General features: G+C 36.2%; 1 protein-coding gene across 3 annotated transcripts; it reads left to right on the plus strand.

Moving 5' to 3' along the window:
• Positions 1-2,589: 2,589 nt before the first annotated feature.
• MEI1 (transcription coactivator) lies at positions 2,590-27,160 on the plus strand. 3 transcript variants are annotated; one of them, XM_028082866.2, is made up of 18 exons: positions 2,590-2,706; positions 2,819-3,053; positions 3,127-3,169; positions 3,536-3,657; positions 7,065-7,172; positions 17,575-17,719; positions 17,802-17,893; positions 18,735-18,828; positions 19,376-19,859; positions 19,974-20,116; positions 20,288-20,616; positions 21,968-22,135; positions 22,812-23,102; positions 23,261-23,677; positions 23,782-23,826; positions 23,919-24,004; positions 26,572-26,662; positions 26,869-27,160. In XM_028082866.2, exons 1-18 carry the CDS (start codon positions 2,615-2,617, stop codon positions 26,944-26,946), a joined length of 3,063 nt encoding a protein of 1,020 aa, XP_027938667.2. In that variant the 5' UTR covers positions 2,590-2,614; the 3' UTR covers positions 26,947-27,160. The 3 variants fall into 3 exon arrangements, with proteins under 3 accessions (XP_027938667.2, XP_085521677.1, XP_085521678.1); XM_085665551.1 differs by having other exon boundaries at positions 26,575-26,662; XM_085665552.1 differs by lacking the exons at positions 26,572-26,662; positions 26,869-27,160 and adding an exon at positions 25,736-26,504.

The raw sequence follows: 27,160 nt of genomic DNA on the forward strand, positions 1-27,160 counted from the left end.
TAAGATAAACCAGACTCCGAACAATAATTCGATAAAAGTAGAATTAATCAAAGGAATACCATCTGATGGGGAATATCGTACACTTGTATCAAGAAGAATATCAATAATCTTGTTGTCAATAAGTCGAGCATGCTCAAATAGGTTAGCAATATACTTGGACTGAGACAGAAGATTACCTTTGGAAGAAAAAGCAATCTCAATACCCTAAAAGTAACGTAGTACACCAAAATCTTTCATAGCAAAACGATGGGATGATGCACTTTTTAAAAATGCAATTCGATTAAAATCATCACTAGTAATAATCATATAATCAACATATGCGAATAGCAAAATATGTCTCGCATTGGTTTTCCTGACAAAGAATGTAGAATCATGTTGAGTAGCAACAAAACCAAGAGAGACAATTACTTAGAAAGCTTCTAAAACCAAGCACGAGGTGCTTCTTTAAGACCATAAAAGGGTTTTTTGAAGTTTGCAAACTTCACTAGATTTGTGAGAGACACCTGGTGGTGGAATCATGTAGACTTCCTCATGTAGATCGTCATTCAAAAAGGCATTCTTCACATCCATTTGAAAAATCTTCCATTGAAAAATAGAAGCGACAACAATCAAGATACGAACAATAGTTATCTTTGCCACATGAGCATATGTCTCCTCATAATCCATGTCATACTCTTAGGTATATCCTTTAGCAATAAGTCTAGCTTTATACCTTTCAATTGAGCTATCTAATTTTGTCTTGATTTTGTATACCTAACGAGATCTAATAGGATATTTTCCTTGTGGAAATGGAACTAGATCACATGTATGAGCCAAATGTAAAGTAGTACATTCCTCAGCCATAACATTCATGGATCACAAACAACCTCTATATAGGATGAAGGCTCATGAAGACGATGAATAGAGGCAACAAAGCAGCAAATGAACCAAAATAAGAGGAATAAACAAAATATGGTAGTTGAGTAGACCTATGATTATGTCTGGGTCGAACATGTGGCAGAGGAACCATAACCTCCAAAGATGATTGAATAGGCGGAGTAAGGGAGTCAACAAGTACAACCTCCGGTACAATGTTTGTAATTGGTGCTAAGACAAGTTTTAGAGTTGGTAAAAAAGTAGGTGTAGTGTCATAAATACCAAAATGATCAATTTTAATGAAATCAGATGTAGTCAAATAATATGAGTTAGCCGAAATAAAAAAAGAATGGAATATGTTCTAAAAACACAACATGATGTGAGACATGCAATTTTTGACTAACTATATATAAACAATGATATCCCTTTTGACCAAGACCATATCCCAAAAGGACACATAAAGCAGACTTAGTTGATAATTTAGTACGTTCAACATGTGGTTTTAGAACAAAACAGGTACATCCAAAAGTTGTAAGAATAGCTTCCCCCAAAAGACACTTGGAACATTGACAGATAACAACACTTGTAGTCTAAACAAGATGACGATTTTTTCTTTAAACAACGCCATCTTCTTGAGGAGTATCAATGCAAGAGGTTTGATGTATAGTTTCATTAAAGGCAAGTAAAATGGTAAAATCATGAGAAGTGTATTCACTCCCAAGTCACAACGAAAGGTTTTTATGGTGGTAGAGTAATGGTTTTTCCAAAAGCATTAAATTTTTTTAAAATTGTGTGAAAATCATATCAACATTTCATAAGATAGACCCAAGTGAAACAAGTAAAATCATCAATGAAAGATACATAATATCTAGAACCTCCTTTGGTGGATACAGGAGGAGGTCCCCACACATCAAAATGCACAAGATCAAAATGAGCAAGAGAAGAAAAAATACTTTTATTAAAAGGTAAAAAAAAAATTTACCAGTTTACAATCACTATGATCAGACATATCATGATTGTCCAAAGTACCCAAGACTCCTGTAGACGCTAAAAACTTTAAACATGATGTAGAAACATGACCCAAATGAGAATGCTGCAAATAAAAAGGTGAAGAAGCAGAACACAAACGAAATGAAGATAAATCCACATTAGAGATTGTTACTATTAACTCCTTAAACTGATTCAAGACATAACGTTCACCTTATCTACGACCTATCTGAATTACTTTCTAAGATGTGCGGTACTATACAAAATATTCAAATAGCGTGAAATATACATTATATCCATTATCACAAATTTTCCCAACAGAAACAAAATTCATAACCAAATATACGGTAAACATCAAGACAAAGAAGAAGATTCATAATAAGAATCACGTTAATTACGTAAAATGTATTTAAATGCATATAAGAAAAAGCATTATTTCACGTGACAAAAAGTATATATTCATAAGAAATTACGATATGAATATATGTTTTTACTATGGGATAACCTATCCAAATTAATGACTTAATCTACTTAAATTGACAAGACAAATCTTAAAAGAGTCCGATGATACATCCAAGTTGATAAAGATATTTTTATTTTTTTTAAACATATATATATATATATATATATATATTATCTTTGAATTTGTTTAAAAAATTATTTATGTTGTTATTAAAGATATATTTTGTGTATTATTTAATATGACATTGTTTTAAAATTTGAACTATAAAATTTATTGCGTTAAATTTCATAACCATCTGACCATTGATCTATGGTCTTGGTTGAGTTAATGATCCCACCACCGGCTGTGAGCATCGCACTTTACTCCATCCAAGCCAAGCACATCAGCAACTCACATCCTCAGTCTGATTTCACATTCCCGCGTTTTTGTATACTCGTTCTTTCACTTTCTTCTCCATCCAAACTCACTCCACAATTCAAATCTCTTACCCCAAATTCTTTTTCTTCTCCATAGTTCTTCCTCTCCCACGAAAACGAAGGTGAAGTCGACGAAGATGTTGAAGACGAAGACGTTGAAGACGAAAGCATTCCAAGGCGCCAACGTGTTCATGTCGCGAAACCTCGTGCCGCCGGAAGTGTTCGACGCGCTGCACGATGCTGTTAAAGATAACGGTGCTCAACTCCACCTCTGCTGCGATCCCTCCCGTAACGGCCCCGACGATTACCACATCATTGCTTCCAGTAAACACGTAATTAGTTCCTCACTCATGCTCTCGTTCATTAATTGCTCTTTCTTTTCTGATTCCTCTATCTGTTTCGCAGGAGAAGTTCGATGATCTCAAATCCAAGGGCTGCAAGTTGCTCGGTAATTTTCCGTTTCTATTTTGCTTCGATTATGTGTTTGAAGTTGCCTTCTATTGTTAATTGAACCAGTCTGGATTGTAATGTCTGAGTTAGACAATGGCAGTTCTAGGTTTCGGTGGAGGTATACGAGAAATTCTTCCATTGTCTTTCTCAATCTTCACGTGACACATAATCAAGTGTTATTAATTTTTTTTGTTAATTTTAAAATTTAAATAAGTTATATACATTAGTTCGGACCAATGCAGTAGTTCAAAACCACTTAATGACTCCACACACTCTTTATAAGTGTGCCTTTGTGTTGGGTTATGTAGTTGAAATTGAAATTGGTGTTGTTCGTGAGCTTTGTTTCTTCTTTATTATTCAACAGGTCCTAGATGTGTTCTTTCGTGTGCCAAAGGTGGAAAGCCTTTGCCTAAACAAGGCTTCACTTGTTGCCTTGCCATGGATGGCGTCAAAGTACTTGCATCTGGCTTTGATACGGAAGAGAAGGTATTTTCGTTGTTGTCCACGTTTGTGTGTTCCTATTTTCATTGTAAATCTTCGTTTTGGATGTTATGATTGTAAAGACTATTTACTTACCACGTCTTTAAAAATCTCTCGATCCAATTCAATCCCTGAACATGAGAAATGTTCCAAAATTTTGTTATCTTTTCTTCTTCACTAGGTTTTCTCCATTGCCATTAGGGGTTAAGATGAATAAAACATTACTGCATATTATATAGTCAGGGACTAGAGGGAAAGTTTTGTAAACTGAGGGGCTAATGTGACCACTTACCATCTCAACAACCAAAGTCAGATGTTTACTCAATTGGATATCGGCAGAAGGATGTGATCATATATTCTCTTTTGACAACGGCCTTTCTAGCTCTCCTTCTTTGTCAGCATTGCCATGAACTACAATGTGTCTCTCTTTTTCCCGGAACATTCTTCAACAGAAAAAGGGAAAATAAAAAGAATCAGAATTATGAAAGGTTTCTTGAATATAACCAACCTTTGATTCAAATATTGTTACTATTTGTAGTTAAGTAGTTATGTATTTAAATTCATATTTTGTATGGCCTTCCCTCCCTTTTCATTTAATTTTAACTTATCATATTTTGATGTTTTCATTCTCTTTGTTGTTTTTGGCTTTCTTATTGTTCGTTAAAAAGTTGTTACCATTGTGCTTAAGGTGCTCTCAGTTTAGATCCTGAGAAAAATTCAATCTTCAAATAAGTAGTCCGCTAAGGTCTGTCTAACAATAGAACTTCCAGAGGCCTGCTTTCAATTATTTTGATCATGGATGTTTGTTTGGAGAGCCAAAGGCTCAGAAACTCAACAAGCAATCCAAGAACCAAGTGGTGATAGCCCAAGGGAGATAAATATTTGGCTTTTAAGAAAATATATTGAAGGAAGATAATTAAAAGGTACAATGTAGTGCTAATTTCTTTTTAGATGAGATGTCTAAGAGAGTTTGGCTGGCTGCTAATGTAGTCTTGTGAATGAAAAGGTTTTGAATTGTGAAATAAGGAATCTTGATGGTGGAATGAAAATGTTCAATGCAATTTAAGAAACAAAAGAGAGTGCTTAAAGCCTTATAATCGTGCTAAAATGTTAAGAATTAGACAAGGTATTGGAATACTTGAAAGGAAACAAGGAAACTATGAGTGAGACACAGTCTTTGAAGAGTTTTAACAAGATATTGGAACAAAGAATGGAGAATGTAAGATGTTGTTAAAAGTAAATAATGGAAAATAGGATATTTTATCAACTAAAGTAGGTTCTTCTTAGGATTCAAGACAAAATAAGGATCTGATTGTTAAGTGTGGTTGATCAATTGACAGGATGTTAGAATGACATCCCCCAAAAACGTTGTGGGGGCATTACAAAAAATAAGAATGGTACAAAATTGTTTCCACCAAGTGACGTTGTTGTGCTCAACAACCCGTTTAGTTGTGGTCTATGGCTGCATAATGTATGAAGAAGAATCTCTTATGAATTTAGAAAATAGTGAAATTAGGAGGACCAATATTCTTTTGCATTGTCAATTTGTAAAATTTTAATAACAAACACCTGAAAGGATTAATATGAAAGAAGGAAGATTCTTATTCAGTTAATTAATTTAAAACAATACATGAACTTCTATATATATAGAACTCAAACCCTAAAGTAATGATTACAAGAATCTCTACAATCTTCTAACAACTTCTAACAACTTCTAATAATACATTTAATATCCTACTAACAACTTTCACTATTGCATTTAATACCCAACTAACAACCCAAACCAAACTGATTTTGAATTTAGGTAAAAGAAACCATGAAAAATAGACAACACATAAAAATAATTTTTCATTAGAAAAACTTTAAGTACAACTTAAATAAAAGTATCCCGTTGTTAACATACTCGAATGGGGCCATAAATATCAAAGTGAGCTAAAGCAGAAAGATGACACATGTTTATTGACAAGGGACCATAACTGGTACAAGTGTGTTTGCCTTTGTCGATTGACACAACTCACACTGAAAGGGCTTAACATAAAAAAACCTAGGATTTGAAGTTAACACAATTTTTTTCTCAAAATTAGAAGAAAATAAATTCTCTTTTATTCAGTCTTATTGAATACATTAAGAAATGAATTTTAAGTTTATTTCAACCCTAAAAAACCAGTTTGTAAGATTAAGTTTGTATTCACTCATACTGTAAGTTTATCTTATATCTAGTCAATGTGAGATCTCGAATATATCTCTTATGCCGAGACATACACTTTGAGCATGAGACTAGATATTTGTGGGTGTTCTGATAGTGGCTTGATAGGCCCACCAAACAACAAATCTTGTTAAAATATGCTCTAAATGACTCTGAGTCCATATTAAGAAGTGGAGTTTAAACTTAATTCAACCATATAAAACTGGCTTGTAAGATAAGGTTTACACTTATATATTGTAAATTTATTTTATCTCTTATAGATGTAGGATCTCTGACAACATACATCTGATATATGTGTGTGTGAATAAAACCAAGTTACAACCAATATATAAAATTTAAACCAATAGTAAAAAAATTTGAAACTTTCTAAAATATCTTGACCGAATAGAATCTTAAAATTCCTAAAGTATCCCAATATTTTTCCACACTTTGGTGGCCAAGACATTGATGATCAAGAGTAATAGACATAGATGAGATAGACAATTGGAGAATGAACTGATATAATCCTGACTCATATCATATCTCCCTATTTTGCTATAATAAATTCATATCTCTAACATAATTAGATCATATCACTAACTTAATCAAATCATATCTCTAACACTAAATTTAATTATATGGGATCAAAACTAGGAAAGTGGTGGGGAAAATAACAAAGATGATATGCATTTGATACAGACGGGATGATTAAAAACGAAAAAGACGACAAGGATTATTTGTGATTGAACCAAATTTAAATGAAAGTTTTATTGTCCTACTGGATCTTTTGTTATATTCTAGGGTAGTGAATATTATGTTTCAAAGGAACAAGAAAAAAGTGGGAGTTATGGATAATGAGAAATGATAATAATGAGGAGGTATTGGTATGACACCAATTAAGTGAAAGATGGATTTTTTTTAAAGTGGTTTAGACATGTGCGAAGAACCTTACTAGAAGCTTGAGTGAGAAGGATTTTATAGTTTTTACCCTTGTGAAGAAGGGGAGATGGTAACCAACGTCATAAAAGAAAATTGTGAAGAGGGATCTCATGTTGAATAACATTTTTGTGAATTTGTTCTTTAATTAAGCTTGATGGCATCATGTGATTCTTGTTGCTGGCCTTACCAAGTGGGATATAAGATTTTGGTTGTTTGTTGTCTTCTCATATAATTCTTCCTCATTTTTTTTAATCTCAATTGGCAGTGTTTAATGTGTGTGATCTTGCAGGTTAAGATAGAAGAGTTAGTGGCTGAAATGGGGGGAGTTCTACACACTAAAACATCATTGGATTTGAACTTCGTCATTGTGAAAAATGTTTTAGCTAGGAAGTACAAGGTCTGGTACAAGTTTTTATCCCCTATTTCTAGTTTATTCTTAGTTATATCACACACACAATGTTATTGAGTAAATATTGTTGCAAGTAGGTGGAATTTTCTTTCTATCATTTTATGTTGCGTTGTATTCCTCTTCCCTATGAACTTATGTGTATGTTCTATCTTGCATCTTATTATCATCCCCTCCTATGAGATGTAAGAAATAAACATGAAAAGAGAGTCATGTGACTGAGAGAGAAAGTGTTTAGTTACAAAATAAAAATGGAGATGATAGTATTCACGTTTTGTCTGTCACAACACAAATACATAGGAGAACTTCCTAGAGTAGCGGTTGGAGGAAGTTAGAGGCAGTTACAAACTAATGTAACTGCCTAGAGATACAATTACAGAGAAAAAGAAAAATAAAATACAACAATAACAATAATGGACAAAACGGTAAAATAATAAATAACAAGCAGAAAAACAGATAACACTAATAGGCCCCTCAAACTGAAGGTGAGGGATGAAAATGGCGGAAGTCCATCACGTTGAGTATGGTATGCAGCAGAAACCAAGTGGAGGAAAGGGGCTTGGTTAGAACATCAGTCCATGGATCAACACCAGGAATGTGGTAAACACGAAGTTGCTTGAGAAAACACCTAATCACGACTAGAAAAGATTTCAATCTCCATACGTTTGACCTTGGAGTGGAAGACATAGTTATGAACGATGGCAATAACACTTTGGTTGTCACACAAAATGACGGGGTGTAGAGAAAGGAATGTGGAGTTCTATGAGCAATGCTTGAATCCACGTAAGTTCAGCAGAAGCGTGGGCTAGACTGTGGTATTCAGCCTGATTAGTGCTAGAACGTGAAGTGGCGTGTTGTTTATTAGACCACCATGAAATGAGAGAAGGCATCAACAAATGGGATATAATGGAGATAACCCGAGGTCGAGGAAACGTGAAAGGGACCCCATAAATCATCGAAAATTAATTCAAGGGGTTTTGTATAAACAGTAGTAAAGGGTGAAGATGGTAAACAATGAGATTTGGCCAAACAACAAGAAGAACAAAAATGGAGATTTTTATTAATAAAAGGAATATTACATTGAGTCATAACCATTTTAAATACATTAATATTTGGATGACCTAATCTAGAATGCCATAAATTTATGTTGGAGAAGAGGGTCAAGCAACAGTAGACATGATAGCAACATGAGGACCAAACTTTGTCAGATCAGAAGTGGAGGAGCATCATGGAGATTGGAGGGGAGAAAAGGAATAAAGACCATCAACATCAACAACACCATGGAGGAGAACTTCATGGTGGCCTGAGATTTGACAGTACAAGAATTAGGAAAGAACTCAAAATAAACACCATTATCAAAAGCAAATTGGCGAACACTAAGAAGGTTTTTAGTGATGGAAGGGACAAGTAGTAAACGATGAAGATGGAAAGTTAACGAAGTGTTTGTAGCAGGGTGGAAGGTAGTAGAACCAGAGGCAAAAACATGCAATCTTCACCATTACTAACATAGATGTTGTCAAGACCATCAAAGTGCTTGAATTATTGGATGTGTTGAGAGTCATTGGTGACATGGAAGGAAGGAAGCACCAGAATTTGGAATTCAAGGTGTGATGTTGTCAAGAGTGGCAGATGATGTCAACATAGTACTAGGAAAAGGATGGACAAGTTGTGTGGCAGTGGATAAGAGGAAGGAGTGCCAGAGGAAGCAGCAGTGGAAGAGGTTGTGTTTTTTCTGTGGGATTTGTAGTAGGATCATAGAGAACCAAAGAGTCAGGGGGTTGAAAAGTGGGGTTTGCACAAAAAATGGCTAACATTGGCAGTATGGCCATACTTGAGACATATTTGGCATTGGAAGTTGGCAAAACGGCCACCACAGCCATGGCCACGACTGTGAGGACGGCGAATGCCACCATTAAAAAGATAGGGAGGAAAGTTGGTGTGGGCTTGAGATGGAGCAACATTAGAAGTGTAATGAACTGATAGAGGAGGAAAGAGAGCCTTTTGATGACATTGAAGGTGTGCTTCATGAGCACGAAGAAGATCCTCCACTTCAGTAATGGGGGAGTCTCAAATTTGCTCTCAACAACGGAAATAACAACATACTCATGTGAAAGACCCTCTAGAATAGCATCAACAATAGATTTGATGTGGCTTAAAAATCAGTGGGAAGTTGGTGCGCACGAGCTTTAGTTTGAGTGAAAAAATAGTCATGGACTTGGTCCCAAACTTGATAGAGACGAACAACACCAATAACACAGAAGAGCACAGGTTTGGAGTCTTTGGCATTATTCGAATGGACTCTTGTAATGGTTGTTACAAAATGATTTTTAATCATTTGGATGGAGGTTTTGAAAACTTGGCTGACTTCACTTTTTTGTTTCGGAAATACCCATGAAACTCGAGTGCAATCATCAATGAATATGACAAACCAACGAGCCCTAGATAAATTAAGAATACTAGAGGATCCTCATACATCCACTTTGTAAATTTACAAGTGTCATAGTGAAACATTTGTTTGTCAATTTTTTCGAAATAAATTGTGAAACATAATTTCTAGGGTATTGAATGACGTATTACCTAAATGAAGGTGGTATAACTAGATTTTTTCTACATTGGCAAGAGTTGTTTGACATCAAAGACAAAGAAATTTTACTCTTAGGGCTATGCATCCTCTAGAAGGTAGAGCCCATTGTCTTCCTTAGCAAGTTTAATCACCGTCCCCATTCTCTGATCTTGAAATGGGCTGGTTGTAGGATTAAAAAACACCAAACGTTGTAAATCTATTGTAAGTTTATGAACAAAAATCAAATTGGTAGATAATTTGGGAACATGCAGAACATCCTTCAGAATTAGATTATGATTTATCATAATATCTCATTTTCCAGCAACTGTAATGAAAATTCCATCTACTAGTGCAATTTTTTAATTGCTTGGATAGTCTCTTTAAGGTATAACCTAGTAGATGATTAAGTCATGGGTCGGTGGCTCCATAATCAATTGCCCAGATACCTTTAGAGGAATTTAAAGTATTGATTGTACAGGAGTAATGAATATATTACCTGTAACGGCTAAGGAGCAATGAGTCTGTAGGTTTTATTAGTGTGTCCAACAATCCCTTTAATTATAGAATGTCCTTTGTGCTAAACTTTGTTGTGGGTCTGAGTTTTCAGAGTATCAGACATTTTTGAGATTTGAACCATGGCAATGCAAGTCTAGGAGGAATATAGTGGAATAAAGAAAGGATTGTGGTGTTGAAGCAATGCTGACTCAGTAGGTAAATACAATGGAAGAAAGAATGTGGTTTTGCAGCAATGTTTGCTACGCATGAGATTACACAGGATCCCAAGGAATTTAGAGTTCTGATACCATGTCAAAGAAATTGTTTATGATATCATTCATTAGGGAGCAGTTGCTCTTAAATAGAATAGATAGATATAATAATTGAATCCTAATATATGATGGATATAATCTATCCCTACAATTCTTGATCAGTGATCTTGTACAATGAATATAAAATATATTTTTAGTCTATTAATCATCGTAATTATCCTCCTAGTTATGAAATGTAATTAAATCTTCTAATTATGTCATTAAAACCGTACAAGGAAATATTAATTGCAACATAAATCAAGGGATTTTGACAGAGAAAGTAATATTAAAATTAGATAGAAAATCTTAAACCAGCTTATAATATGGTTTTGGTTTAACTTTACAAAATCAGTTTGTAAAGTGAAGATTGTCACCCACTTATAATCATATTTGGCTATATCACTAATTGATATGAAATTGCCAACACCCTCTTCCTGTTTATTAGACATCTTGAGCATGAAGTTTGCAACATTCGGCATCAGCAATTGGTTTGATATGACCCAATCATGGTGGTCCAATAGACTTAACAACAATAATTACATGCAAAATAGACTTGTTAAAAGAGAGAGAAAAAATAGACTTTAATTAATATGAAATTGTATGTGTTTATTACACAAAATGTAAATTTATATAGGCTTATTGCATTTACTATACCTAAATTGAGGATAGTTGAGATTAAAACAGACAAAATATGTTTGAGGGCTTGATTAGAATTCCCTCTACTATTCCTGATATTTATATATATGATGAAGGAGATACAAAAAAGGTGAAAAACTAAAGGCTGCAGCTAGGTGCTAGGTTAGAGGTTATCCAACACTCAACCTCCTAGCCTACACATCATGATTGCCTAGATATATTAATTACTCCTACACTCCCCCTCAAGCTGGAGCATACAAATTGTATGTACCCAGCTTGGAACAAATAAACTCAATTCGAGGTCCTCTTAATGACTTGGTCAACATGTCTGCGAGTTGGTCATTCGATCCCACAAACTCAGTACATATTTCCTTTGCCAATAACTTTTCACGAACAAAATGACAGTCTATTTCTATATGTTTTGTTCTCTCGTGAAACACTGGATTTGAAGCAATGTGGAGAGCAGCTTGATTATCGCAATACATCTTCATAGTCTTGATGTCACAAAACTTAAGTTCTTGAAGAAATTGCTTCACCCATATAAGTTCACATGTTAGTGATGCCATGGCTCTATATTCAGCTTCAGCTGTCGATCTAGCTACTACACTCTGCTTCTTACTTTTCCATGAAATAATATTACCTCCAAGGAATACACAGTATCCAGTAGTAGATCGTCTGTCCATAGGAGATCCTGCCCAATCCGCATCACAATATCCAGAGACATGAAAGCTTCCTCGATCTTCATATAACAACCCTTGCCCGGGAGCCTTTTTTAGGTACCTTAGAATGCGGATGATAGAATTCCAATGGCCAACACATGGAGACTGCATAAACTGACTAACCACTCCAACTGCAAAGGATAGATCTGGCCTTGTAATTAGTTTTCCAACCAGCCTCCTGTATCTTTCAGGGTCAGAGAATAATTCACCTTCTTCAGTTGTTAACTTTTGATTTGGGTCCATAGGACTCTCTACTGGTTTACAATCAATCATACCAGTTTCTTGCAGGATATCAAGAGCATACTTCCTTTGAGAGATTACAATGCCATGTTTAGACTGTGCCACTTCAATGCCCAAGAAGTATTTGAGGCTTCCCAAATCCTTGGTTTGAAAATGCCTACACAAGTGCTCCTTTAATTGAGATATGCCAACAATATCATTTCCTGTAATGACTATATCATCAACATATACTATTAGGTAGATACATTTCCCAGGAGAAGTATGCGAGTAAAAGACGGAGTGATCTGCCTCACTGCGTCTCAACCCAAAACTTTGAATAATGGAGCTGAATTTTCCAAACCAGGCACGTGGTGATTGTTTGAGGCCGTATAAAGAGCGATGCAATTTGCACACCATACCAGACTCCCCCTGAGCAACAAATCCAGGGGGTTGCTCCATGTAGACTTCCTCCTCAAGATCACCATGAAGGAAAGCATTCTTGATATCCAATTGATGAAGTGGCCAATGACGAATGGCGGCCATTGCAAAGAAGAGTCGAATAGCAGTCATTTTCGCCACAGGAGAGAAAGTGTCACAATAGTCAAGGCCATAAATCTGAGTGTACCCTTTGGCAACTAATCGGGCTTTGAGCCTATCAACCTGACCGTCAGAGCCAACCTTAACTGCATATACCCATCGACAACCAACTGCCTTCTTGCCCGGTGGGAGGGGCATGAGCTCCCAAGTGTGGTTGTGTTCAAGAGCTTGCATTTCTGCAATCATGGCTTGTCGCCATCCAGGATGATCAAGGGCTTCCTTCACATTTTTGGGAATAGGAACAGAAGACACTGAAGATAAAAAAGAACAATAGAAAGGCGACAATCTGTGATAACTAAGAAAATTATAAATAGGATGGGGGTTCCGAGTGGAACGAATACCTTTTCGGAGAGCAATGGGCCAACCAGAATTACCTTCATCAGGAGGCGTGGGAGCAAGAGACGAAGGAGAAGGATCTGAAGTCGAGGAGTCACCAAATTCTTGGATAATTGGGCTATCCGTCAGAGTCCTGTGTGGGAGGTCGGGACTCGGGAAGGTATCAGTAGGTGGGGATAGGGGCTCGGGAGTAGGTGGAGTAGGACTTGGGTTGACAGAGACATCTGAGATAGGGGACTCAACCACAGGAAGAGGGAGGACTTGTTGTATGACATGAGTGTCTTGAACAGAGGAAGAGAAATAAGGGGTTTGTTCAAAGAATGTGACATTGGCAGACATGTAGTATTTCTTGGTTTCAGGAGAGTAACACCGATACCCTTTTTGAAGACGAGAATAGCCCAAGAAGACACATTTGAGAGCACGAGCAGAAAGCTTATCTAGACCTGGAGACAGGTCGTGAACAAAACATACACAACCAAAAACTCGAGGAGGAATGTGAAAAAGAGGGTTATCTGGAAACAAGATGGAGACAGGGACTTTATGATTGAGAGAGGAGGAAGGCATCCGATTAATAAGAAAACATGCAGTTAAGAGGGCATCTCCTCAATGATGGACAGGGATATGAGCACCAAGCAAAAGTGTGCGAGCAGTTTCAACCAAGTGTCGATTTTTTCTTTCTGCTATACCGTTTTGCTGTGGTGTGTGTGGACAAGTGGACTGATGCAAGATACCATGTGAACTTAAAACTGCAGACAAAGCAGATGAGAAGTACTCTTTGGCATTGTCACTTCTTAAGATTTTGATTACTCGACCAAATTGGTTCTTGATTTCGTGTAAAAAAGATGTGAAGATGGATAACAATTCAGAACGATCTTTCATAAGATAAACCCAAGTACATCGTGAAAATTCATCAATGAAAGTAACAAAATACTTAAAACCAAAAGACGAAATACGACTAGGTCCCCAAATATCGGAATGAATGATGGAAAAACTAGAATTACATTGTGAGAGAGACTTTTTAGGAAAAGCAGATCTAACATGTTTGCCTAGTTGACATGATTCACATTCTAAGGTGTGGAGACCACTAAGTTCAGGACACATTTTTTTTAATTTAGACAAATGAGGGTGACCAAGTCGATCATGTAACACTTTAGGACTAGGAGCTGCAACACATGACACTCGTGGACGAGATCCAAAATGATATAAACCGCCGGCTTCATATCCTTCTCCAATCTGTCTCCCCGAACCACGCTCCTGTATAACAAAAGATTTGTGATCAAAGGTTACTGAACAGTTGAACAATTTGGTTAACTGGCTTAAGGAAATTAAATTAAAGGGACAATTAGGGACAAAAAGGACAGATTTTAGAGTGAGGGAGGGAGACAGGATGACTCGACCGACTCCCTTTGAGGAAGTTTTAGAGCCATTGGCAAGGGTTATAAAATGAGGTTTGTCTTGAAATGAAATGGTTGAGAACAAAGAGGTATTACCAGAGATGTGGTCAGAAGCACCGGAATCAATTACCCATGAATGGTGACTGTCAATGGATTGAGAAATGCAAGTTGTTGAAGTACTCGGGGCTTGAGATGATTGTGTCAGGCTGCTGGACTTGAGACGTAGGTACTCTTGATACTCGTCCTCAGTGAATTTGGACTCAGTAGTGTCAGCCTGAGAGACATTAGCAGTCTTAGAAGGAAAACCATGTAAGGAGTAACAGTTTTCTTGAGTGTGACCCATCCTCTTGCAATACGTGCATTGAGGACGTCCACGGCCTCCACGTCCACCTCCTCTAGGTCCACGTCCTCCTCTTCCTCGAGTAGCGGACATAACAGATGAATCTACTCGAGCATGAGATTCTTGAATTTCAAGTGTTGGGACTTTTGGGACACGAATCATACGCTGGATCAGGGTGTCCATGGAAGGGACCTCATGAGAGGTCAACAGTTGATCTCTAATGTGATTGAAGTCTGGATGAATGGCGCGAAGAATCATCACCATATAGTATTTGTCCAGCTTCTTCTTCATTTCATCTGAAGCGTCGACTTCGAGAAACATCCGCAGGTCTTCCACGGCTGATTGTGCTTCATTCATGAAGGAGATCATGTCATGATTGGTCATTTTCAGAGATGCCAACTTGTCCGCCGAATCATATAGGCGTTGGATATCGTTGGCATAGATATTCTGAGTCCTCTTCCAAAACGAGTGACATGTTTTGAATGCCCTAAGAGACATTAACAGTCTCGGCTCCACAGATTGCCACAACAAGGCACACAATTGAAAATCTGCTTGCTTCCACTGTTCGGCTTTTTCTTGAGGCACATGGCTTCCGTCTTTCTCAAGGTGGTCATGATGTCCTTGACCAAGGAACCACATCTCGACAGCAGCGGACCAAGAGAGGTAATTTTGTCCATCTAGTTTCTCGGAAGTAATGGAAGGACTTCCAGAGAATGAAATAACACTTCCAGAGGCCATTTCTGATCAAGGGAACAAAAAACAGAGAGCAGAAACGCAGAAACGCAAAAAACAGTGGAGATTTTTAAACGACCGAGGGAGATGTCTGCAAGGGTGACGTCTGGACCTCACTGAATCAGAGTTTTGAGGGTTGGAACAGCAGCAGAAGACTCCGGCGAGAGCTACGGAGGTGGCGCCGTGAGGTTCCGAGCAGCAGAAGGCGGCGCGTGGGCTGCACGCGCCTGTTCGCAGTGGAGAGAGAAGCGGCGCGTGGCGGCGCGTCGACGGGAGGCTGGTTCCGGCACCGGTGGGGTTGGCTGTCGCTCGGAGAGGCGCTCCAGATCCAGTGGTCGCCGGCGAAAACTGAGGTGGTCGGAGACGGCGGCCGGCGGCGAACAGTGGCGGACTGCGGCGGAACAGTGGCAGACAGCGACGGTTTTGTGAACAGTGACAGTGGGTAGCTTTGGATAGTGTTTTATGGTAGTGAACAGCTACAGACGGTGATTAACAGTGACGAATAGCGGCGGACAGCCGCGGACGATGGCAACAAGTGCCAATGGACAGACCAGACGGAAACCAGAGCGGGATCGACCCGCTCTGATACCAAGTTGAGATTAAAACAGACAAAATATGTTTGAGGGCTTGATTAGAATTCCCTCTACTATTCCTGATATTTATATATATGATGAAGGAGATACAAAAAAGGTGAAAAACTAAAGGCTGCAGCTAGGTGCTAGGTTAGAGGTTATCCAACACTCAACCTCCTAGCCTACACATCATGATTGCCTAGATATATTAATTACTCCTACAAGGATATTTTTCTTCCTTTAAACTAGAGATATATTCCTAAAGACTACTACTATTACAATAAATACAAATTATATTATAGTTTTCAATGAATTCATCTAATGCTCTTTTCCGTGGTCATGGTCCAGTATTTAATATATGTTAGGAGTTCCATATAAATTATTGTTTGGCACGTTGTTTTGTGCATGGTTTAGCATCCAAACTTTCGGTGGATACAATGGTTCTTGTTCGAAGTCCCACATTGACTAGAGATAAGACAATTTCATAATATATAAGTGAGGTGCAACGGACCACCCACTAATTTCTAGTCCCACACATGAGATGAATATACCTCGGTGTGAGGGGGTGTGTTAGAAGTCCCACACCAACTAGAGATAAGGCAATTTCATAATATATAAGTGAGGTGCAAACTTCACCTTACAAGCCGGTTTTGTGGGGTTGAGTTAGGCTTAAAGCCCACTTCTAACATGGTATCAGAACCAAGTTAGAGCCTATCCTAGCGAGCTTTCTTGGACATTCTGTTTCATCCGATATCGGGCCGCTAACGGACCACCCATTCATTTCTAGTCTCACACACGAGATGTATATACCTTGGCGTGGCGGGGTGTGTTAGAAGTCCCACATCGACTAGAGATAAGGCCAATTCACAATATATAAGTGGGTGCAAACCTCATCTTACAAGCTGGTTTTGTGGGCTTGTGTTAGGCTTAAAGCCCACTTCTAACATGGTATCAGAGTTCGGTTAGAACCTATCCTAGCGAACTTTCTTTGACAATCTGTTCCACCCGATATCGGGCCGCTAATGGGCCACCCATTAATTCCTTGTTCCATGCACAAGATGAATATACCTCGGCGTGAGGGGATGTGTTGGAAGTCCCATATCGACTAGAGATAAAGCAATTTCATAATATATAAATGAGGTGCAAACGTCACCTTACAAGCCGGTTTTGTGGGGTTGAGTTAGGCTTAAAGCCCACTTCTAATAGTTCTTAATAGACCTCATATGTGCAGTTTCTTGGGCTATGTATTGAGTTGGTTTGGCTATTTCCCGACAATGCATCTAGATGACCATTTGATTATGCAAATGTGCTGATACTAAAAGGTCACCGGCCTTTTCTGAATATGCTACTTGTATTTTAAGTTGGTAATAATTCAAAAAATCAGTTACTCTGTCTTTTCAATCTCTGTGGATGTTTTAATTGTCACATTGAACTTATGTTCATGCTTTACTATCTACTGCTTCTCTTTGTGGTTGGCAGTGGGCTTTGAATGAATTGAAGAAACCAATAGTCACATATGAATGGTTAAAACAATGCTCGGAGGAGCATCGTGTTGTTCCTCAAGAGTCATACAAGGTCCTTCCTTTCTCTGGGTTAAAGATTTGTGTTACTGGAATTCCTGCAGGTTGTAACTTAGCTATCTGCTACTATTGGTCACAATAGAATGCTTCTTTGTTGGATGCTGATGAGTTTGAGATTTTTTTCAGATGTTCGTAAAGAGATGGAGAAGCTTATTTTACAAAATGGTGGAAAATACTCCGCAGAATTGACGAAGAATTGCACACATTTGATTTCTGAGATATCCTTCTTGTTGAATATAGTGAAAATTAGATATAGGAGTAATGTCCCTTGTGTAGAAAATACACATAGGGTAATGTATTTGTAATAAAGAAAATATGGGCTAAAGCCCTAATACAAATAAATATGAAAAATAACATAATTAACATAGGGACTATGTTTCCCTAATTAACATAAGACACAATATATCTAACACTTGTCATGGTTGTTGTAAATGATTGTGTATATTTTGGACATGCAAATATTCATCTATTATTTGAGTAGAGAACATATCTTGCATTATTTTTCAGTAGTTCTGCCAAAATGGCAACAACTTATGTTTTTCTAATAGGAACTTGGATATTATGGGGTACTTAAATCCCACATTGAGTATTATGGGATACTTACTGAAATATTTAAGTGTCTGGTTCTCTCTCCTTAGTTGCTAGTTTTTATGGGTGAGTTTTCTAAGTGCTTGGGTGCTTACTAATTGATATCAAAGTTGGTGTTCAATGTCTTGGAAAAGACTACCTATTGGAGAGTACACATTGTTTGAATGTATGACATTTATTTATTTTTATTTTGTAACAATCTGCAATAATTGTCAGATTGTTGTTTTCAACACCAGCTGGCTTGGTGAAATTTTGTTTCACCTGCATTAGTGAACCTTTTGATAACACAAGTTATTGTATTTGAAATACTTTTTGGCATGCTATTCTGTGTTTTGGTTTCTCGGTCTCTGCAATTGCATTAGCTTAGAGGCTTAGGTGATCCTTCATGCCGGAATAATTCAGTACATGAGCTCAAGGATATCGTATACTTATTTAAACTTGGTGGATATTTGTGTTCTTGACTGTTCTTACGCTCCTCAAGGTGACAAGTACAAGGTAGCAAAACGATGGGGCCACATTCATATTGTGATAAGGAAATGGTTTGATCAATCAATTGCTCGAAGAGGTAACTTCTATGCTATAATGATGTTGTACTACCTTTCAGGTTTGAAATTGAATAGTAGAATGCCATATGTTAAAATATATTGTTATTATGATATAGTAGTCTCGGACTTTGGGTTTAGGCCAACTCAAATTCAAAATGATGTATGTACCCTGTTCCCATATATACACTATTTTGGCCATGTCACTTTTCAATGTGAGATTTTCGCACTCCCTTGCTATAAGGACTAGACATCTTGAGTTTGAAGTTTATAAGACTGGACTTGTGCGTGTGATCTCATTTGTGGTACAATAATGCATATTTTTGGAGGAGCAATTTGCTCTATTTATATATGGAGGCCAATGTGATTTCACCAATATCTTAGGAGGAGCGAATGAATAATTACTAGGCCAGTAGGAATTTGAAGTTAATGTTTGTGTTAGTATACAATTATTCAGAGCCCTGAATATCCTTTCTCCTTTCTATTTTCCATCTCATCTCTAAACTTTGAATGCCACTCATTGTATTTGACTTTCATCATTTATTTATTTGTATTTCTTTTCATGGATAGCATGTCTGAATGAGGGGTTCTTCCCTGTTCAGCATGGATCTGTATCTTCACATAAAGTAACTAGGGACTTAACAATGCAACATAGCCAAGAAAAGGATGTCGGGAAATTGCAATGTGCGGCATCCTCAGGTACTACAGATTCAAGTGTGCGAGCTTCTTGTGCTGAGCTCATGGATAGAGATCATGAAGCTATGCCATCAGAATGTATGTCCTCTGTTCCACAAACCCGTATATTTGCTAAGGAGGCAGATGCTGAACCTCCATTGCAGACCAGTGGTGAATTGAACCTTGACAATGTTGTTGCTGATGATTCTGAATCTGATGATAATGGCTTGTACTTATCAGAGTGCAGAATATTACTAGTTGGTTTTGAAGCTTTAGAAATGCGGAAACTAATTAATATTGTGCGCAAAGGTGGAGGCTCTCGGTATATGTCTTTTAATGACAAATTGACACACATAGTAGTTGGGAATCCTACTGAAAAGTAAGTCAACTCTGATATTATGAAGAATTTTTTTGGGTGCATTTCATGTTTATGTTTTTCTCGATAGTTTCTTAAAAATTATTTTTTATATTGTCATGCATTGTGTTTTTCAAGGGAAAAGAAGGATGTGAGGAGTCTTGCTGCTTTAGGTGTAATTTATGTTGTTAAAACCTCATGGCTTGAAGATTGTGACCGTAAAAAGAAAGAAGTCCCTGTGCTTAGGAGACACATTGCGTATGATCTACTTCATCCAAAAGGTCTGGTATTATGATGTGCATATTTGCTTTTGTAGTCTGTGTATATTATCTCTTCATCATGTTGAAGCTAGAGAGCACTTTTTAGTTAATTTATTAGATTTTTCTTAAATAATTTATGACTTGATTCTATTGAATTCATGCTTTATTTGTTTGCTTATTTCTTAATCTCAGCAAGCTTGGTAAAAGGAGATGTAACAGAAAGCACATCAATGGATCACAGTAAAAGCTCCAGCTGTCATCAAAGCTCGCATCAGGTGGACTTTGAAATTGTGAAGCCAGAATCTTTGGAGAAAAGAAAAGAAGAGATAAAAGATATGGATATAAATGGTCACTCATTCCGTAAAGCAAATTGTAGAACTATGTTGCAAGATCAACTTCCTGATAATAAATTGAGCACACAAAGAATGAGCCAGCATGACTTCAGTGTTCAAAATGAAAAATCAGCAAATGTTTTCAGAGGGAAACTGTTTTGTTTTTCAAATTCGTTTCCTGAAGAAAAGGTAAGTCATTATGATCTTAATAGCCATAAACTCTTCCTGAAGAGTTTATTTGGTTATTTGAAATCAATCCCCGCATACTTCATGGACAAGATATATTTACGGTCTTTTGTAAACAGAAAAAGGCCACAGCTTTATTCTAGCAGAACCTGTAACTTCATCGGTATTAGATTTAGTATTAAAACATTCATGCACGTTTACATCACAATTTAAGCTTTGGGGATAGTTATTTCATGACATGATATCAATTGTCAAAGGATTTATGAAAAAATAGTTGAGCTCAATCCTTGCTATCCCTATTCTTCTAATAAAAGTTGAAGCAAAAGGTAGGTCGACCTGTGTATTGGTTTTATGCTTTAGGTGCATGTTAGAGATGCAATAAAATAAACTGTTTGCGTTGCTTCACTTAACTTAAGGTTTTGGATAGTTGGTTCGTGAAAATTAGGAAACTAACGTAGCATTTCAATCAACCAAATAATCCCTTCTGTTTTCTATATATATATATATATATATATCAGTCCAAATGAAGTTTATTTTTCCACGGACCTCAAGCATTAGTTGAGGTTACTTAAGGCTGTCAAGTAGTTAGTTATCAAATTCAGCTTAATGGTGTACCAGTATTTGTTAATGATAAATTTGGAATCATATAGACATGAACCAATTATCCAAAACAGTAAGTTGATTGGTGAAGGAACCTGACTGCTCTTACATTAAACATACCGCCTCACATGAATCCTTGGTCTTGTAAATGTGGATGCACAAATATACCATACCCTGTGCTAAAACTTAACCTTTTGGCTTTAGAAGAAAGGGGCAACAGGGAACACACCCTAGATTACATGCTATAGGTGATTTCTTAGATGCTTTGTTGACTAATTTAAATAAATTACTAAGATAATCGAATACCATAGTAACTATTTCAACCACAGCCTTTTGGTGCTTGGGCTCTTCATTTTTTGTGTGCCTGATATCTGAATCATCTATTTTGATATGACCTAGCTATTTAGTGTTTTTTATGTGTTAAACAATAGGAAAGAGAGAGATATTGAACTGAAAAGGGGTTCCGCGACAACATAATATTTATATTGAGAAGAAAGAATAAATACAATAATATAAGAAAATTGACAACCTCTAAGAATAAAGATATGATACACAAATAAATATACTCGTTCCATAATACATATATAATTTAGATATGATAGGATTCTCTTATAACAATGTTTTCCTTTTTCTGGTTTCTAAAGTTGAAGTTGCTTTATAAGTAATCATAAATGTTATGCTTCACCACAGATATGCACATATATATATATGTTCATGGATATTGTTTAATTTCAGTTTCGATAACTTTTTTCAGAGAGGTGAGATTGTTCAATGGATAAATCAAGGGGGAGGAGAGGTAATTAGTGGGCAAGCAAAACAGATTGTCCACTATACTGTTGAGTGTCATGGTGTAACACCCATGTTGGCTGGTGATTCCAAGAGTTTGTATGTTTCCAGTCACTGGATACGATCTTGTTTGGAGGTAAGCCTTACTAGTCTTACAGTCGTAGATTTCCCTTCTCAGCTCTATTTTAAGATGCTTTTAATCTTCTGCATTTTTCAGGTTCTTGTTGGGCTAAAGTTCTTGATATAAATATTGAATAATTAGGATGGATTGAAGGCGAAAACCTAGAGTAGTCTTGATCCATGTGTCCCAAGTTATTATATCAAAAGTTCTATTAACAAGAATAAAATAATGATGGAAAGTTGGATCCATTTTTATATAGCTGCAAAATTTCAACACTTCAATCACATGTGATGCATGCATGTATTGTTCTCCTTATATTTTTCGGATTTTAAATACTGAAATTGGGGTTACACTTGTCTTTTTCTGATCTCTGGTATCATTTATTATCACAAACAAAAGAATCTTGAAAAGTAAGCTGTAAGGCTAACTCAATCCTATAAAACTAGCTTGTAATTTGAAGTTTTTATATATTATAATTTGGTCATATCTCCAATCAATATATGATCTTTAGCACACATGCTCATGTTAGGACAGGGTATCTCGAATTTGGAACTAGATATTTGTGAGGGGTCCATAGCAGTGTATATACTTCTATTATCGTTGTGTATGATGATTTCCTTTTCTTTTAAAAGCTGGAATCATTGAGAATATGTTTGTTTACCTACTTATACTTTGATTATTTTTCTTGAAGGCTGGATCCTTGCTGGATATTGACAGTCACATTCTTTATTCTCCACTTCCCTGTCATGTTCCCTTGCCTGGATTTGAAAGCTTCCGGTTTTGTGTTTCACAGTATGAGGAGAAAGACAGAAATCTCCTAAGAAACTTGTGTTTTGTTCTAGGAGCAAAATTTGGGGAGAAGCTGCATAAGAAGGTTACGCATTTGTTGTGTAAATTCACCAATGGACCCAAGTATGATGGTGCTCGTAAATGGGGGATTCAATCAGTTACATGTGAATGGATATTTGAATGCGTCAAACAGGTAATATTATTTATGGTGACCGTGTACAGAGCAGTGAGAGCTTCAATATATGTTAAAGCATTGACATTTTGTTTGTCATGAATGTCTTCATGCATTTTCTATGCTATGTATTATTTACTAAAATGGTCCTTACCTACATGCAACCTTTTTTTTTCCAGAATGGAGTTGTTGCCATTGATCAATTTTTACCAAAAGAAGTAACTGCTCAAGATCGAGAGGCGGGACTTTGTACCGTGAGTCAATTTCCTACCCAGGCTGCTCAAATGATAAGTGACATGCCCTCGCAGTTGTCAAGTCAATCACAAATTTTGAGAGGCATCACAAATAAAAATGTGGGTTGTGGAGTTGGTAATCATGAGACCAATTTTAAGAAACCAAGTGTTTATAGTAAAAAGGCCAGACTTGTGGAAGAGTCTTGCCTAGCTAATAAGATGCCTTTGGCATCAAATTCAGGTATTCATGCCTATGGAAAGAATTTTTCTGAAGACAATATGCTAGTAGATGGTGGGGAGGTTTATTGTACTGTTCCTGATGTTGCTGCTGCAATTGAGGACTTGTTAGAGCAGACTAGTAAGGTACAAAAGCTGCTTTTTTTTATGTTGATATTTCATTAAATTTGTTTTACTGTGCTCATGGCCAAAGTGTTCCTGCTAAACTTGTTCATTTTCTTCTCACAAAGATGCATGGTCAGAGGTCTCCAGCACAGACAGGGTGTCAGAGCGGTGTATCCTTAAAGTGTTATCAATTTCATAGATGTTCTATTTTATATTTTCCTTGATTTATTTTTGGGAGTAGTTATCCTTGATGGTAGAATAGATTTACCCAAGTGATCTTTCAGTCCTTGGTGAAGATAATTCCAATCCTCATACCGTTTTTGGGTTATCAAAACACTGGTTAAACAGGTTAGCTTTTAGTTCCCATTTAAAATTTATCATATTGTTCTCATGTCGCCACATAATCTTTCTTTGTCAGAATTAGATTGTTTTATGTCCTCGGCCTTTAAATGACCTATGTGATCACTTTATTGATTAGGATTTATTGAACACTATGTTTATCTATAAGAATTATAATGGAGATTGAATCTGGTAACCATTTTTTGATATACATTTTTTTTACCCTTTGTATCCTTATATTCGTTAACTGTCTTTTTAATTTTCATTACCCATGAAGATTAAAATTAAATAATTATAACAATTATTAAATTTGAAATATATTTTTTATTCATATTTTATTTTTATGTAACAAATTTTTATAAGTTTAATATAAAATATTTTAGATATACTTTTATGATTTCTTATAGGTTAAGATATCTTTTTGGTCTAAATTTTCGTCAAGTTTTGTCAAATACTTCCTAATCTTGTTTTTGTATTCAAATAGATCATAATTTTCGTCAACTTTGTTCAATTCAGTCCTTTTTTGCTAACACCGTTTAAGTCATTAATGATCATGAACAGTGACTTTCAGATGTCACTTTGTGGTTTTTTTGATTTTTTTAATTTTAAAAATTTTTTTTTTAAATTTTTTTAAAATTTTTTTTAATTTTTTTTAATTTTTTTCAAATGCACACCTGTCAACCCCAGTAGCATGTCACATGTCAAAGTCAATGTTCTATATTCAATTTGGTCCCTATATTTGTTATTTTTGTTCAATTTAGTCCCAATTTTGTTTAAAATTAACCAATTTTGTTTCTATCGAAGATGTGACCAAATTTAATTTTTACATCAAAGTTATAATGATGTGAAATTTAATATATTATATAAAAATATTTAATAAAAAATGTGAATTTTAATATAAAAATTAAATTTGGTTTCAATTTGGAGAGGGACCAAATTGGTTCATGTTAACAAAAATTGGAACTAAATTGAACAAAAATAACAAATATAGGGATCAAATTGAATATAGAACATTGACTTAGACACGTGACACACTGTTGGGTTGACACGTGAACATTTAAAAAAAATATAAAATAAAAAATAAAAAAACCACGAAATGACACGTGATAGTCACTGTTTATGGCAGTTAATGATTTAAACGGTGTTAGCAAAAAAAGACCCAATTGAACAAAATTGACGAAAATTGGGACCTATTTGGACACAAAAACAAAATTAGGACTTATTTAACAAAATTTGACAAAAATTAAGACCAAAAAGGTATTTTAACCTTTCTTATAAATTTCAACCACCTAGCAATTCTTCTCTCTTAACGTTTTCATGCAAATATCATATAGTACTCCGTCATATGGAGATTGGAAGTTATGCTAAATAGGGATGATTATAAAGTATTGGTAATAAATAAAAGAATAATTATAGTTATCTTAGTTTCTTGATTACCATAATTATGTAGATCCTGGAATTGGCCAAGGACCTCGCAATACATTTTCTCCGAATATTTAACAATATCCAACTAGTTACACACGGCTGGCTCTTTCATTTAATATACCATGGGTGGCTCCTTCTTAGAATTGGCGCCTCATCCGTTTTTACGTTGTCCTGTGTCTCCTTAGAATTTTTTGTTCTGCCTTTTGGAATAAGCTGGATATGCCCATTAGTGATGGTTAAAATTGAAGTAGAAAGACCTATTCTTTGTGTTAATGAATCTGCAATAACTTGTCAATCCTCTATGAAATCCTCTAGGTGCCGTTTATGCACAGCAATTATGGTTTCCCAATGGTAGTCCTTTAACTTGTCAATGGATAAGTGTACATTAACATAGTTAGTGTAGATGGATGGATCAGAGACACCAACAGAGAATTCAGAACTGAAAGAAGCAGTGGAAGATACCATGGAGGAAGAGAAGAGAGAGGAAAGAAAACCCTAAAATACCAAAGAGGTCTGATTGAATCAACAAGACCAGATCCAGAAAGAGCAGGACGAGATGATTCCGGCGCAGGTGATCGTTGCCGGAGACGTTAGGTGGCGTGCCGCCACGTGCAGCGGCGAAACAGGAGGAGGCACGCCTTAAAACGGCGTGCGAGGGAGCATCGCTGCTCCGATGGTGACGATTCTGGCGACGTTGAGGTCGCCTTGGCGATCAGAATTGTGTGGTTGTCGGTCGGAACTGACACTTCAGTGCCAACAGTGACGGAGGAGGCAGCGGTTGCAGCGACAGCGGCTGAAAAAAATACTTTAAGCTCTGATACCATGTTGAGAATAAAGAAAATAGGATTTGAGATTAATCACCCTTGTGTATAAACCACAGATAGGGTAATATATTTATAGTAGAGAGATGTACAATTAAAAAGAGTAACTGAAAAAATAGAGTAAACAGAAGATATTGTTTAATATCTAACGATCTTAATAATATCAAACAATATCTAAACAATATCTAACAATAATGTTTTTATTTAGTGTGAAAAGTGTGATAATAAAGTTCAAACTCTTGTCTATTTTAATAACAATGTAAACTATGCGAGAATGCATATCATTTTTTCACCTTTCTTTGAATCAGTACTGAGCATATATTCTTATAGAAGTGACAGAAAAGAAGATGATGGGGAGGCTTCTCAAGACAGACGAACAGGAATATACGATGGTTTTAGTGAAACACAGACAGAATCTCAGGTTAAATTTTTGACATTGGCTACTGCTTTTACTCTTCAATTTTTTCAAGTACTTGTCTGGTTTGTGACTTCTTTTTTGTTTAAACATATTTTGTTACATATACCAGTCTCTCCCTGGAACTATAGTTAGTTACCTTTTGCACTTGCTACTTACTAATGACTATTTGAGTGCATTTGGTGAATGTCATTTACTTTTGTAAAATGCAGGTTGTTGGTTATGAAGAAGATTTGTCAGGAAGGCAAAGCCTTATAGATAAATACCGAACTCGAAGTAGCACGCAGTGAATAGGATCAAGAATCTGTTTTGTCCTGATTTCAAAACATGAAAGATAAAAGAAGAAAACTCAACCTTGGTCAGCTAATGAAGGGAACATTTTAGCACATCAACAACAACTTAGTATAGGTCAATCAATTATGTCTATTTTATTATGTTATTCCCATCTCCAAAATAAAATTTCATCTTTATCTCTATAGTAACAAGTATAAATTTTTTATCCCA

The sequence above is a fragment of the Vigna unguiculata genome, chromosome 8 (assembly GCF_037176805.1).
Source record: "Vigna unguiculata cultivar grain cowpea cultivar isolate G323 ecotype 2 chromosome 8, ASM3717680v1, whole genome shotgun sequence".
Taxonomy (NCBI): Eukaryota; Viridiplantae; Streptophyta; class Magnoliopsida; order Fabales; family Fabaceae; genus Vigna; species Vigna unguiculata.

Coding starts and splice junctions, on each gene's coding strand:
- MEI1 (XM_028082866.2), top strand. CDS start 2,615: ATGGTCTTGGTTGAGTTAATGATCCCACCACCGGCTGTGAGCATCGCA. Junction 3,658..7,064: donor GCTTTGATACGGAAGAGAAG/GTATTTTCGTTG, acceptor GTGATCTTGCAG/GTTAAGATAGAAGAGTTAGT. Junction 24,005..26,571: donor TCAAAACACTGGTTAAACAG/GTTAGCTTTTAG, acceptor ATATTCTTATAG/AAGTGACAGAAAAGAAGATG.